The 13,501-nt window shown below is 47.0% G+C and overlaps 1 protein-coding gene across 3 annotated transcripts in view; it reads left to right on the top strand.

Annotated features, from left to right (window-relative positions):
• Positions 1–12,430, top strand: part of SNAP23 (synaptosome associated protein 23) — a 37,159-nt gene extending 24,729 nt beyond the window's left edge. For all 3 annotated transcript variants that reach the window (XM_060261986.1, XM_060261987.1, XM_060261988.1), the window contains 2 exons: positions 2,724–2,868; positions 10,092–12,430. In XM_060261986.1, the coding sequence (XP_060117969.1) occupies positions 2,724–2,868; positions 10,092–10,157 (211 nt within the window). In that variant the 3' untranslated portion in view covers positions 10,158–12,430. The remainder of the gene's footprint in view (positions 1–2,723; positions 2,869–10,091) is intronic.
• Positions 12,431–13,501: the final 1,071 nt, after the last annotated feature.

The raw sequence follows: 13,501 nt of genomic DNA on the forward strand, positions 1-13,501 counted from the left end.
GGTAAAAATAACAGGAGTAAAAAATAATAGTAATATTATGGTGAGGGTCTGCTACAGACCACCAAGCCAGGCAGAGGACTTGGATGAGACACTCCTAGAACAGAATACAAAGTTCTCAAAGAGATGGAACACGGTGGTCATGGGAAATTTCAATTACCCAGATATCTGTTGGAAGCTCTGCTAAAAACAAAAGATCAAATAAATTCCTGACTCATCTTGCTGACAACAATCTTTTTCCAGAAAATGGAGAAGGAAACAAGGGGATCTGCTATCTTAGACTTGATTCTCACGAACAGGGAGAACTGGTTTACAGTCTTGGGGATGGGAAAGGCTGTACATAGTCAGACATGTAGGCTGGACAGGCAGGAAAGCAAATTTTGCCAAACTTAAAGTTATGCTGGCTAGAATCTCATGGCCAGAAATACTTAAGGAGGAGGTTCAAGAGGGGTGGGAGTTTCTTAAAAGCAAAATATTGAAGGCATAATCACAAATGAGCCTATGAGAAGGAAAATTTAGAGGGACCTAAAGAAGCTCCATAAATAATTTTTTAAGGACTTGAGAAATAAAAAAAGATCCATTTAGGAAATGGAAGAAGGGCCTTATAACCAAGGAGGAATATAAACAAATAACCAGTACTTGTAGAGAAAAAGGAAAGCTAAAGCTCAGTATGAGCTTCGACTAACAAGAGACTGAAAACAACAAAAAAGGGATTCTTATGTTCAAAGTAAGAAATAGAGCAAGGACATGGTAGGCCCATTGTAAGAACAGGAGAGTGAAATTTTAACAAGTGATGAGAGGGCAGAATTGTTCAATTTGTAATTTCCTCAGTCTTCTTTTGTGAGGGAAAAGGTGCTCAGTGTGGCAAAAACAGAACACTTGATGAGGGAAGGGACTTGTTGCCTAGGATTGGCATAAGTCGTGGTACACCTAGTTTCTTTGTATGAAATTAAGTCCTTGGGGCCAGATGAACTGCATCCAAAGGTACTAAAAGAACTTGCGGATGTAATTTCTGAGCCTCAGTCCATTATTTTTGAAAGTTCTTGGAGAACAGGTGAGGTGCCAGAAAATTGGAGGTGGGTGAATGTTGTCCCCATCCTCAAGAAGGGGGGAAAGGACAATCTGGGTAACTAACGACTTGTCAGCTTGATGTCTATACTTGGAAAAGTTTTAGAACAAATAATCAGTTAGTCAGGCTTTGAGCATTTAGAAAGGACAGCTGTGATTATTAAGAGTTTCTCAAGAACTCTTGAGAACACGAACAAGTCATGTCAGACTAACCTGATTTCCTTTTTTGGAGAAAGTTACTACCTTGCTGGATCAAGAGAATGCTGTAGACAGTTTCTCTTGATTTTAGTAAGGCTTTTGATAAGGTTCCACATAATATTCTTGTTGACAAAATGGTTAGATGTGGTTTAGATTCTGTTACTGTTAGGTGAATCTGTAACTGGTTGACAGATCTCACCCAAAGAGTGCTTGGTTCCTCATCCTCTTGGAGAGGAGTGACAAATGGAGTGCATCAAGGATCTGTCCTGGAGCCTGTTTTGTTCAACATCTTTATAAATGATTTGGATGAAGGAATGGTGGCAATGCTTATTAAATCTGCAGATGGTACTAAATTGGGTTGCAAATGCAGTAGAAGACAGGATGCAGGATGATCTTGACAGGCTGGAAAACTGGGCTAAAACAAATAAAATGTATTTTAATGGGGATAAATGTAGAGTTCTGCGTTTAGGTGGAAATAATCCAGTGCATAATTACAGGATGGGGGAGACTTGTCTTGGCCGTAGTCTGTGTGAAAAGGATCTAGGGGTCTTAGTGGACCATACACTGAACATGAGTCAACAGTGTGACGTGGTAGCTAAAAAGGCAAGTGCAATTTTGGGCTATCTCAACAGAAGTCTAATGTCCAGATCACATGAAGTGATGGTATCATTTTACTCTGCTCTGGTTAGACCTTACCTAGAGTATTATGTTCAGTTTTGGGCACAATTTAAGAAGGATATAAAGAAGCTGGAACCTGTCCAGAGGAGGGCAACAAAGATGGTGAGGGGTCTGGAAACCAAGTCCTATAAGGAAAGGCTGAAGGAGCTGGGTATGTTTAGCTTGGAGATGAGACTGAGGACTGAGAGGTGATATGATCATCATCTTCAAAAGCTGCCATATAGAGGATGGTGCAGAATTGGTTTCTGTTGCTCCAGAAGTTTGGACCAGAACTAATGGGTTGAAATTAAATCAGAATAGTTTTTGACTCAATTATAGGAAGAACTTCTTAAGAGCTAGAACAGTTTCTCAGTGGAAAAGGCTTCCACAGGAGGCGGTAGGCTCTCCTTCTCTGGAGATTTTTAAACAGAGGCTAGATGGCCATTTGTCAGCAATGCTGATTCTGTGAACCTAGCGAGATCATGAAGAAGAGGAGGGCAGGAAGGGTTGTACCAGTGCTTAGTTCTCATGACCCTTTCTTACATGCCCAGAGATATGCTGTTCACCCCTTTGGGTCAGGCAGCAATTTTTCTCCAGGACAGTTTGGGCAGAGATCCTGGAGGGCTTTGGGTCTGTTTGTTTGGGTTTTTTGCCATCTTCTGGGTTTGGAGCAGGGGTCACTGAGTATATGTGTAGGGGGGAGGTATTTGTGAATTTCCTGGATTGTGCAGGGGGTTGGGCTAGATGACCCTGGAGGTCCCTTCCAACTCCATGATTCTGTGATCCTATGGTATTTTCAACAGGGTAACAAATGATGCCAGAGAGGATGAGATGGAAGAAAACCTAACTCAAGTGGGAAACATCTTGGGGAATCTGAAACATATGGCTTTGGATATGGGCAATGAAATTGATTCACAAAACAAACAGATAGACCGGATAAATGAGAAGGTAAGAACTTTGCCTTTACTACCTACCTTGGTGGACATAGTCCTCAAGTGGACTGTTTAACAAGTCCACTAGACAAGGCCATTTCATAACCAGAAATTTAGCATCAGTTTCACCCTTTTTGGGCATGGGTCTTAGAAATGGATCCATTCATTTATAAAAAGTACCTTGGGTTTTGGAGGTGATGGGATATAAGCACACAACATAGTGCTATGATCTTCTTCGTGGTCTCTGTGCATCACACCAATGGGAGAGGCGCCGGCGCCGATCACGATCGGTAACTTCAAAGCCACGGATTTCCGCGCCCCCGTCCCGGTGCGCATGCGCAGGCACCCCCTCCTCTGCGCATGCCCAACGGGACGGGAGCGGACATCCCGCCAGTTCTCTTCTGACCGCCGTTGAGATCAGTCGATCTTTCCTACAGTCGGTGGATTACTTACTTCAGCCTTGCTGGTTCTTCCAGTGCGGATTCTTCTAGCGTCATCGCCTTCTTTCGTCTTTCGTGAGTGGGGTAGAGTGCGACTTTTGTTATTTTTTCCCTAATTCTAGTACCCTTTTCCCTTCCCTTTCCTTCCTTCCTCCCCCCCTCCCCCCCACGCTTTTCGCGTATGGAAAAGCGCTGGGGCTTCTTCAAGCGGTGCAGACGGTGTGGCAGCAAAATTGCCCCTCCGGACGGCCACACCCTTTGGGGGAAACACACAAACCGGACTCCTGCGCCCACTGCGTGAGGTTTTCCAGACAAACCCGCAAAAACCGAGCGGCTCTTCTCGCTGCAGCCTTGGTCGAACAGGCGCTGTCCCCGAGGAACATGGCGTCATCAGAAAGCGCGCCAAAATCCTCTACGTCGGTGGTCGATACCGACAAAACCTCCCTCGATGCCGATCGCCCCCTGAAAAGAGCGGGCTCGGCGTCATTGTCAGAGACCTCTACGCCAGCGAAGAGGTCCAAGGAGGATAAGGGAGCTTCTGCGGGGTCGAAGAAAAAGTCCGACAAGCAGAAACACAAGAAGGTCCCTGCGGCTTCGCCACCGACATCGCCGCCCGACCTAACAGCTCCAGTCCTGCCACCCTTGAAACTGCTGGCCTCTCTGATCCGCCATCGACCGAACTTGCCACTCGAATCGATGCTGACGCAGATAGCGATCTCGTCCGACTCCGACCGCGATCTGGAATCGGCACAGCGCTTGGTGAAGGACGACAGCCCTTCCAACCTCACTCAGGAGAAGGACAGCTCCCGGGATCGATCGGAGAGGGCTCGTCGGGAGCGATCCCGCAGCGCACATAGAGTCTCCCCTCTGACGCTGAGACGGGTGCCACAGCTGGACCAACCTAAGACCTCCCAAGGGGACCGATCCTGGAGCCCTCAGTACCGACGGGATCGTCGGCCATCGAGGGAAAGATCCCCGGAGGACCGATCTCCTAGGAGACACCGAGAAACTTCCCCACGACAGAGAACACCACCACCGCTGTCATGGGACCAAAGGCAATGGCAGTATCTTTATGGGTCCTGCCCGATGCCATCCGTCTTCCCCTGGTTCCCTCCTCGTCAGTCCGAATGGGACCGACGTTCAGAAGCATCATACCGTTCGAGGACATCATATCGTACCCCGAAACACAAGCCGTCGGTGTCGAAGCCTCCGGTCGAGGAACCAGTGGAAAGGAAGAAGTCTTCTCCCCATGAAGAGATTGCAGCCCCGGTACCGATTCGAAGCCGATCCACTCAATCGGACCAGTCGGAGTCCCCGGACTCACCGAGATCTTCGGAAGGTTCGATGCAAGAGGAGCAGCTGTCCTCAGAGGAGCCATCTCCTCCCAACAAGGTCGGAGAAGACCAGCCTATTTCCCCTTCGGAGGACCTGAAATCCTACGGAGAACTGATAAAGAGGATGGCTCAGTCCATATCATTGTCGACCATTCAACCTGTGCCTGTCGTTACCGATAGTGTATTCGACATCGTTCAGATGGATACATCTACGGCTGTAGCGCTTCCATTGACCACGGTGATGTTACACACTGTGAAAGCTTCATGGGACAAGCCTGCCTCCACCCCCATTACATCACGCAGGCTTGATCACATGTACCGCATTCAAGAGTCCTCAGCGGATTTTCTCTTTAACCACCCTAGGCCAAATTCAGTAGTAGTGGCCTCTTCCTCCAAGGCCAGAAAGACCCACGCTACTCCTCCAGACAAGGAGGGCAAGAAGCTAGATGGTCTGGGGCGAAGATTTTACACAGCAGGAGCGCTGGGCCTAAAAGTAGCCAATTATGCTGCCTGCATGGGGCGCTATCAATACGCCCTGTGGGACCGTGTATCCTCTCTGCTTCCGGGGCTTCCAGAACAATCTAAGAACGCCCTAAGGAAAATCCAGAGTGAGGGTATGGCACTAGCCAAGCAACAGCTAAACTCTGCGAAGCATGCGGGGGACATAGGTGCCAAGACCCTTACGTCGGCTGTGACTCTTTGGAGACACTCGTGGCTGAGATCCACAGCTCTTCAGACGGACACCCAGGTGTACGTCGAAGACTTACCTTTCGACGGGAAAGGGCTATTCAGTGCCACCACCGATGCGGTGCTCCAAGACATGGACAAGAGCATCCGTACATCCAGGAACCTAGGGGTCCCGGCATCGTCCAGGCAGCAATCCAAGCGTCCATGGTCGAAAATATGGAGCAAGAAACCCTTCCAGAAGCAATCAGGGGACCAACAATGGAGGCCCAAGACTACAGCCTCCTTCACCAAGTCCCAGTACGGCACAAAGGCCAAATATTCCCCTACCTCCTCCCAGTCCTCCAGGCAGAAGGGGAGTAGACCGGCCAAACAGGGCCTTTGACTGCCCCCCCTCCCTTTATTGCACCCCCACCTTTTCTTCAGACCATACCCGCCTGTGGCCCTTCTTCCGAGCATGGTCTTCCATAACAACAGACCACTGGGTGCTTTCGATAGTCCGGCTGGGCTACCTAATCGAATTTCAACAGGAACCACAGATTCCAACATTCGTCTACACCACTCCATCTTCCACCCTTCAAGAGGTAAGGACTCTGCTCGAGAAGAAGGTCATAGAACCGGTTCCGCCAGACCAAGTACGGCAGGGGTTCTACTCCCGCTATTTTACTGTCCCCAAGCGGGATGGGGGCCTGCGACCCATAATGGACCTTCGGGGACTCAACGACTTTATACCACACCAAAAGTTCCGTATGACGTCCCTATCCAACATACTCCCTCTGCTGAACCCTGGAGATTGGATGGCCACATTAGACCTCCAGGATGCTTATTTCCACATAAGCATCCACCCAGCTCACAGAAAATTTCTAAGGTTCGCCATCGGGACTTCACATTTTCAGTACCGTGCGCTCCCCTTCGGCTTGTCAACAGCTCCAAGGGTGTTCACAAAGACTATGATAGTGGTGGCAGCCCACCTCAGGTTGCAGGGCATAGCAATATACCCGTACATCGACGATTGGCTGCTGGTGGCCGGGTCCGAACGCAGCCTTCTACAGCACATTTCCACCACCCTGAACCTCCTCCAGCAGTTGGGGGTGCGGGTGAATATGAAAAAGTCTTCCCTCCATCCATCCCAGAGGATCCAATTCATTGGAGCGATTCTGGACACACGACAGCGCAAAGCATTCCTGCCAGAAAAGAGGGCACAGGACATTATGGACTTAATATGCACCTTCCAGTCCAGCCAGACTGTAACTGCTCTCCAGATTCTGCGACTACTGGGACTAATGGCAGCCACGACTGCGGTTCTAACGTTCGCCAGGCTTCACATGAGAAGTCTCCAGTTGTGGTTCCTGAAACGCTTCCGTTGCGGGGTAGACCCACCACGACGCAGGTTCTCCATTCCTCCGGAGGTTCTGGCGTCACTGACGTGGTGGTCTCACAAGCACAACCTGCTACAAGGGGCGCCGTTCCACAGGCCACAACCAACTATGACTCTGACCACAGATGCATCCCTATGGGGATGGGGTGCACACATCAACGGTCTTTGCGTGGGCAACTGATGGCCCAGGGACCACCTGCAATATCATATCAACTTCTTGGAACTTCTGGCGATTCATCATGCCATCCTTTCCTTCAGGCCTCTACTGGCGAAGTAGCAATACTGTAGCAATACTGACAGACAACACCACAGCACTGGCCTATATCAACAGGCAGGGCGGCACGGTGTCTCGCAAGTTGTGTTTCCTAGCATTGCAGGTATGGCAGATCTGCATGGAGATGAACACTTACCTCATTGCAGCTCATCTCCCGGGCGAGCAGAACGTGTGCGCGGACTTCCTCAGCAGGGGAGGGGGGTCCCTGCACGAATGGGAGCTGAACTGGACCTTCCTCCAGCCGGTCTTCCAGGAGTGGGGGACTCCGGAGATAGATGTCTTCGCCACCCTCGACAACAGAAAGTGCGAGAGCGTTTGTTGCCGGGGAGGGAGAGATTCCTTGTCGTTGGGGGACGGCCTTCTGCTTCGTTGGGACCGCCTCCACCTATATCTGTTTCCCCCGATCCCGCTCATCACGCGGGTGGTGCAGAAGCTATACACAAAGCGCCCGCGGGGAATTCTGATCACCCCCTGGTGGCCCAGGCAACACTGGTTCGCCCCTGTGCTGTGGCTGTCCGAGGGCAGGTTCCACCACTTTCCAGGGGTGCCGGATCTACTCTCCTCCCAGCAGGGCAGGATAGTCCACCACGACGTCCCGCATCTGAAATTGACGGCGTGGAAGCTCGGATGAGCAAGCTGTCAGAGAGGGTGCAACACGTCATCCTTAATTGCAGAAAGGAGTCAACGAGGAGGTCCTACTCCTACAAATGGGCGCAGTTTACTAAGTTTGCCTCAGAAAGGGGCAGAGATGCAAGGAAGGCGGGCCTTCCTAGCATCCTTGACTTTTTGCTCTCCCTGCTAGACAAAGGACTTACTGTTTCCTCCATTAGAGTGTACCTGGAGGCCATTTCAGCCAACCATGAACAGGTCGAAGGCCGGTCGGTGTTTACTCACCCTACCACTAAGAGCTTCCTAAAGGGGTTGGTGCGGCTGTACCCCTCTGTCCGGGCTCCTACGCCTTTCTGGGACCTACTGGGGGTCTTGGAGGCTCTCGTGAGAAAACCCTTTGAACCTATGGCCACGTGTTCCCTGCAGCTACTCTCATGGAAAGCGGCATTCCTGGTGGCCATCACCTCAGCACGTCGGGTCGGAGAACTGACGACTTTGCGTTGTGACCATCCCTATCTGCAGATCAGTCCAGAAGGGGTGCGCCTATGACCAGATGTGACTTTCCTGCCGAAGATAGTGTCTGCCTTCCATCTGAACAGAGAAATCTATCTACCAGTCTTTTTCCCGGACCCGGCCTCGGATTCAGAAAGACGCCTTCACGCCCTTGACGTGAAACGGGCACTCTCCTTTTATCTGCACAGGGTTAGACCTGTGCGCAAGGACTCTAGGCTCTTTGTCTCATATGCCACGACCTCTATAGGGAGGAGGATCTCTTCACAGAGACTCTCCAAGTGGTTGACAGAGACGATTAAGTTGTGCTACTTGCTACGGAAGCGGCCTCTGCCAGGGCCTATCAGAGCTCACTCCACAAGGGCAATGGCCACCTCAGCTGCATTCATGAAAGGGGCGCCCTTGCGAGACATTTGCAAAGCAGCTACCTGGTCCTCCCCGCATACATTCATCAAGCACTATGCGTTGGACCTTCAGTGGAGACAGAGTTCGTCGGTGGGCAGTGCAGTCCTGCAGTCGCTCGCCTATTGACGGACCACGCAACCCTCCTCCAGGTATGCGGTGAGCTTGCTATTCTCCCATTGGTGTGATGCACAGAGACCACGAAGAAGATAAACAGGTTTCCTACCTGTAACTGATGATCTTCGAGTGGTCATCTGTGCAGTCACACTACCCGCCCACCTTCCCCACTGCTGCGGGTCCGTCTCCAGGGCTCCTGCAGCGGTCAGAAGGAACTGGCGGGATGTCCGCTCCCGTCCCGTTGGGCATGCGCAGAGGAGGGGGTGCCTGCGCATGCGCACCGGGACGGGGGCGCGGAAATCCGCGGCTTTGAAGTTACCAATCGTGATCGGCGCCGGCGCCTCTCCCATTGGTGTGACTGCACAGATGACCACTCGAAGATCATCAGTTACAGGTAGGAAACCTGTTTTTACCAAAGTGGGTTAAGAGCACAAGCCTGGGGTTGGAAATCTCCTTGATTCTAATCTCCATTTACCCATGAATCCCGCTGGTCTTGAAAAAAATCAGTCTTCCTGCTTCAGCTCCCCCTTCCCTGTCCCCACTAAAATGAAGGTGATAATGCTGGCCTGCTTTATACACATCAGGGGTTTGGGAGAAGTGAGCTCTGACTTGCTAAAGCACATAGTGAAACTAATTTTATTAGTCTTCAAGACTAATAAAGCCAGTTTGGTGTAGTGGTTAAGTGTGCGGACTCTTATCTGGGAGAACCGGGTTTGATTTCCCACTCCTCCACTTGCACCTGCTGGAATGGCCTTGGGTCCGCCATAGCTCTGGCAGAGGTTGTCCTTGAAAGGGCAGCTGCTGTGAGAGCCCTCTCCAGCCCCACCCACCTCACAGGGTGTCTGTTGTGGGGGAGGAAGGTAAAGGAGATTGTGAGCCGCTCTGAGACTCTTCGGAATGGAGGGCGGGATATAAATCCAATATCATCTTCTTCTTCTTCAAGAAGCTGCTGGACTCCTGTGCAGTTTTGCTACAACAGATATATCTCTGAGGTTATGTATGATGTATTTCTAGAAGGGTGCTAATGTACACACTAATTATATAATTCCTGGCCTCTCAGCACTTAACTGAATTGTGCTTCTAGAAAACACCTTTGAGCTTTATTGGACTTACAGGAGAAAGTTTTCACCAAAACTGTGGAGTCCTTGCTCTCCATAAGACACAGAAGGAGAAAACGTTAACATATTAGGTTGAAGACATTTAGGTTTTTGCGTATCAAAATAAGCATCATCAGTTCTGCTTTGCAGAAACACAGCTAAGATCTTGAAGTGTTGGTGTAATATGTAACCATGACTGGTTGCCATTTTATTCTGGGTCCCAACAGTCTTCTCCAATACTTAAATTTGTTTAATATGTCTGGTAGAGAGCATTTGCTCTGTATCCTGAATTAACACCTGTTTGGGGCCAGCTCTTGAAGGAAGTGACTTGAATGGTTTTGATTTCCTTTTTCTTTTTTACTTAGAAGTCTTAACATTGTATTTTCTGTTTCAGGCTGAAACTAACAAAGACCGTATTGAGCAAGCCAATGTGAAAGCCAAAAAACTCATTGATAACTAAAAGCCTGATGCCAATTTGTTATCCAGCTGAAATGCCCATTTCAATGTACAAAACTTTCTCAGTTTCCAAAGAAGCGGGACAGCAGTATTCCAAAGCAGAAATGGAGCAGCAACTGCATCATAAGCCCTTTTTCGTTGCATGAGTACAGACTTGGGATGAAAATCTGAGAAAGCAGCACAGTAGAAACTTGTCTTTCTTGCCCTTTTTGTATGTTCTCAGGGCTTCATTGTCTGTGTCTTTCCATGGTCTCTTCTACTTGCATTTCTTCTGTTTCCCCCCTTCACAGTCAAATGGTAACAGCTGAGCAAAAAACTGAAGTTTGCTTCACAGGATTTAATTACCTTGCTTAATGCTGCATGTCATAGCTAAAATGGTGAACTTGTGACTTTTGTGAACAGTGTCAAATTAATCAAGCTGCCCATAGTTTTTGTATCTTATAAAAAATCAGGTTTGGTAAAATTTCTTTCAAAGCTTCGGAATGAATGAAATCTGTTTTATAATTACTGTTTACTAAAGAAATGGCCTCTTCCCTTCAGTTCACACCTTCTGTCTAGTTCAGTGTATAAAACCTACTTCTGAAGATCACTGTTTTGGTATCTTATTAAAAATCATTTGTGTAGTTTCTAGGAACACATCAGAAGCTGAGCACAGCCCATGTTCTAATGCAGGTTAAAACTTTGCTCGTTAGTGAGTTAACACATACTGCTGTTTGGGGAGACAGTAAGTTTTTAAATTATTCTTGATACCATCACCCTGAGCCCGATAGGGGAGGACGGGATATAAATATAATAAAATAAATAAATGGGTCTGTATATATGAGTAAAGAGACATACTGTAGAATGTAGCTGGTTCATACCTTTGGCTGGAACCATTTTGATCCTTGGGCTGTACTGGAGTGCACGTTTAAAGTCAGTGCTGAAATACTGCTTTGTAGCTGCTTTTGCTTGCATGAGACTAAATCTATTAATATGTATCATACATTCTGGCTCTGTGTTACTCAGGCCTGTGCAGGCTGTTGCCCACTAAGCTTGAACATAATCTATCAAATTTGTGTGGCTTGCTTGGCACTCAACAATTTTTTGCAAACTCAGGCAGGCAACAACATCAGGAGCCCTGGAAGATGGCCATATATGGCTCATAGTAGATTATGCTGAGCTTTATTTCCAAGCTGTATAGGTCTGCAGTAGTGAATGGTTGGTGCATGAATAATTTCAGGATTAAGGTCCCTGATCTAGCATTCTAATTAAATATGCGAATGATAATCTAGTGCAAGGATTTATTTAATGTTTAAAGAGCTTTAAATTTTCAAGCTTTTTAGTTCACCTTTGTAATTCAAGAAACAGCATCCCCCCATGCACACACACTGGCTACACTGAACAAAATATACTGTGCAATAAACCATGAACTAGTTTTAATCTACTGGAGAATTTCCATACCAATGGGGATGGGTTGCCAATTCTTGCCTCCTGCAGGGGAGACGTCCAGCTCCCCTCATGCTGTCCACTATCCCCCAGAAGCCACATTTCAGGGGGCATTAGGTGACATGTGAGGGGACAAATCACATTCCACATATGAAAAAAGTCCTCCAGAGAGGTATTTAAAACAGTGGCTCGCAGCACTCTAATTTTTCTTTAATTGACAAAGGACTATTATTTGTTTACTCTCATGCAAAAGAAGTTCAATTGAGCCATAATGTCTCTGTAATGACAAAGTTCAGTCTTGAGAGTATAAACTCAAGGGAAAGAAGGCCTGCTCATCTGTGTAGGTAGCAGCTTTATACCTCATTCTTAAATTTTAGTGTCCGTCGTTGTATTCATTATTTTCCTCAAACTGGAAATGTTTTAAAGATAACTCTGCTGAGAATGGAAGACTAAAAAGATCTACAAATCTTATTAATCTGTTCTAGAAACTCCAAGAGAACTCCCCTCTAAAGCTCTGTCATATCTTTCTTTTGACTTACTATTTAATGTGAGACTTGAGCTACAGCCATTTATATTCTCAGTAAAATTTTGGTGCATAGCGCACATTCTCTCATTGTGAATTCTTTGGAAACCATGTGCAGTTTGCGCGTCAGTGTGACAAAGCACTTCAGTACAGATAGTATAATTGTCTGCTTTTGTACGATAAAAAGTGTGGATTTTTGAAGAATGTAAATGGGCAAGCTGTACTATAAAACTGTTGGATTTCCTGTTTTACCTGGCTGAGCCGTGATGCAGTAGAAATGCCCCAGGTTTCCTTAAATTAGTTAAGACTGAATAAACATAATTTATGAATGTCATTTTTCTTTTTCAAAAGCATATAATGCAGATAATTCCATGTTATTACAAATACAGACTGCTAGAACTACTAATCCCTGATGGTTTCTTAACCCTCATTCCATTTGTCATTCTGCAGTGAGACAACCAAGTCTTATTTCTACTGTGTGTGCCAGCTTTGTGAGCTTTTTTTTTTATAATCCACATTTTTCACTGAGACTTGAGGTGGATCACACAACATAAGTAATAGCAATGAGCTCTGGTATGAAAAAGTGACCGGTAGGGGGAAGGTCATGGTTTCAGCATGGCACTAATTGGTGGAGTAAGTACAGGATACAGCAGGCATCTTCCACTATATTATTATTCACTTGCATTCTTTTGGTTTTCAGCCCCTTTTGATGCTGAATGATGGATGAAGGGACATCAAGTTATAAATGAGTATGTTTCTGCTTATTGGGTGTGCCTTATTTCTAAAATCTCCCAAGGGTTTTTTGTGCGAGTGAAGATGTAAACACTTCCTTATGCCTTTGACAGAACAGCCTTGGACACAGCTTCCAGCTATATATAATGTATAAAAAACATCTTCAGCATTCCCCACAGTAACAAAAGTCCTGCTGGTCTCTGTGCTGATGAGAAAATATATTAATTGGCTCTTGGGCCTTTATATATAAAGGATAGTATGTATCATGTTTTCCAAAGCAAAGGGCTAGATCCAACTAAAGGCAGTATTTTTTCACTTCACTGCAAAACTGTTTGTGAAAGAAGTCCTCAGTAGTACCATGGGGGATTGCAGGAATTGTGTACACCTTCCTGCCCCTTGTACAAGCTTTTGATTTGTTCATATGGCAGACCTGGACTTAACCCATAGAGTTTAACTTGCATAGCTCATGCATTTTACTGTTGAATTATGTTATATTTGAGTATAGGGTTTTATACATCCCAGTTTGTAAGTATAATATAATCCTCACATGCACGTTTGTCCAACTCAACTGTAATAGCTCAGTGGGGAAAGACACCCATATGTTAATGGGAGACAATAGATTCAGATCCCACAAAAGGAAATGCTGGCAAGAACACATAGCCCATCTT

The sequence above is a fragment of the Heteronotia binoei genome, chromosome 21 (genome assembly GCF_032191835.1).
Source record: "Heteronotia binoei isolate CCM8104 ecotype False Entrance Well chromosome 21, APGP_CSIRO_Hbin_v1, whole genome shotgun sequence".
In the NCBI taxonomy this organism is placed as follows: Eukaryota; Metazoa; Chordata; class Lepidosauria; order Squamata; family Gekkonidae; genus Heteronotia; species Heteronotia binoei.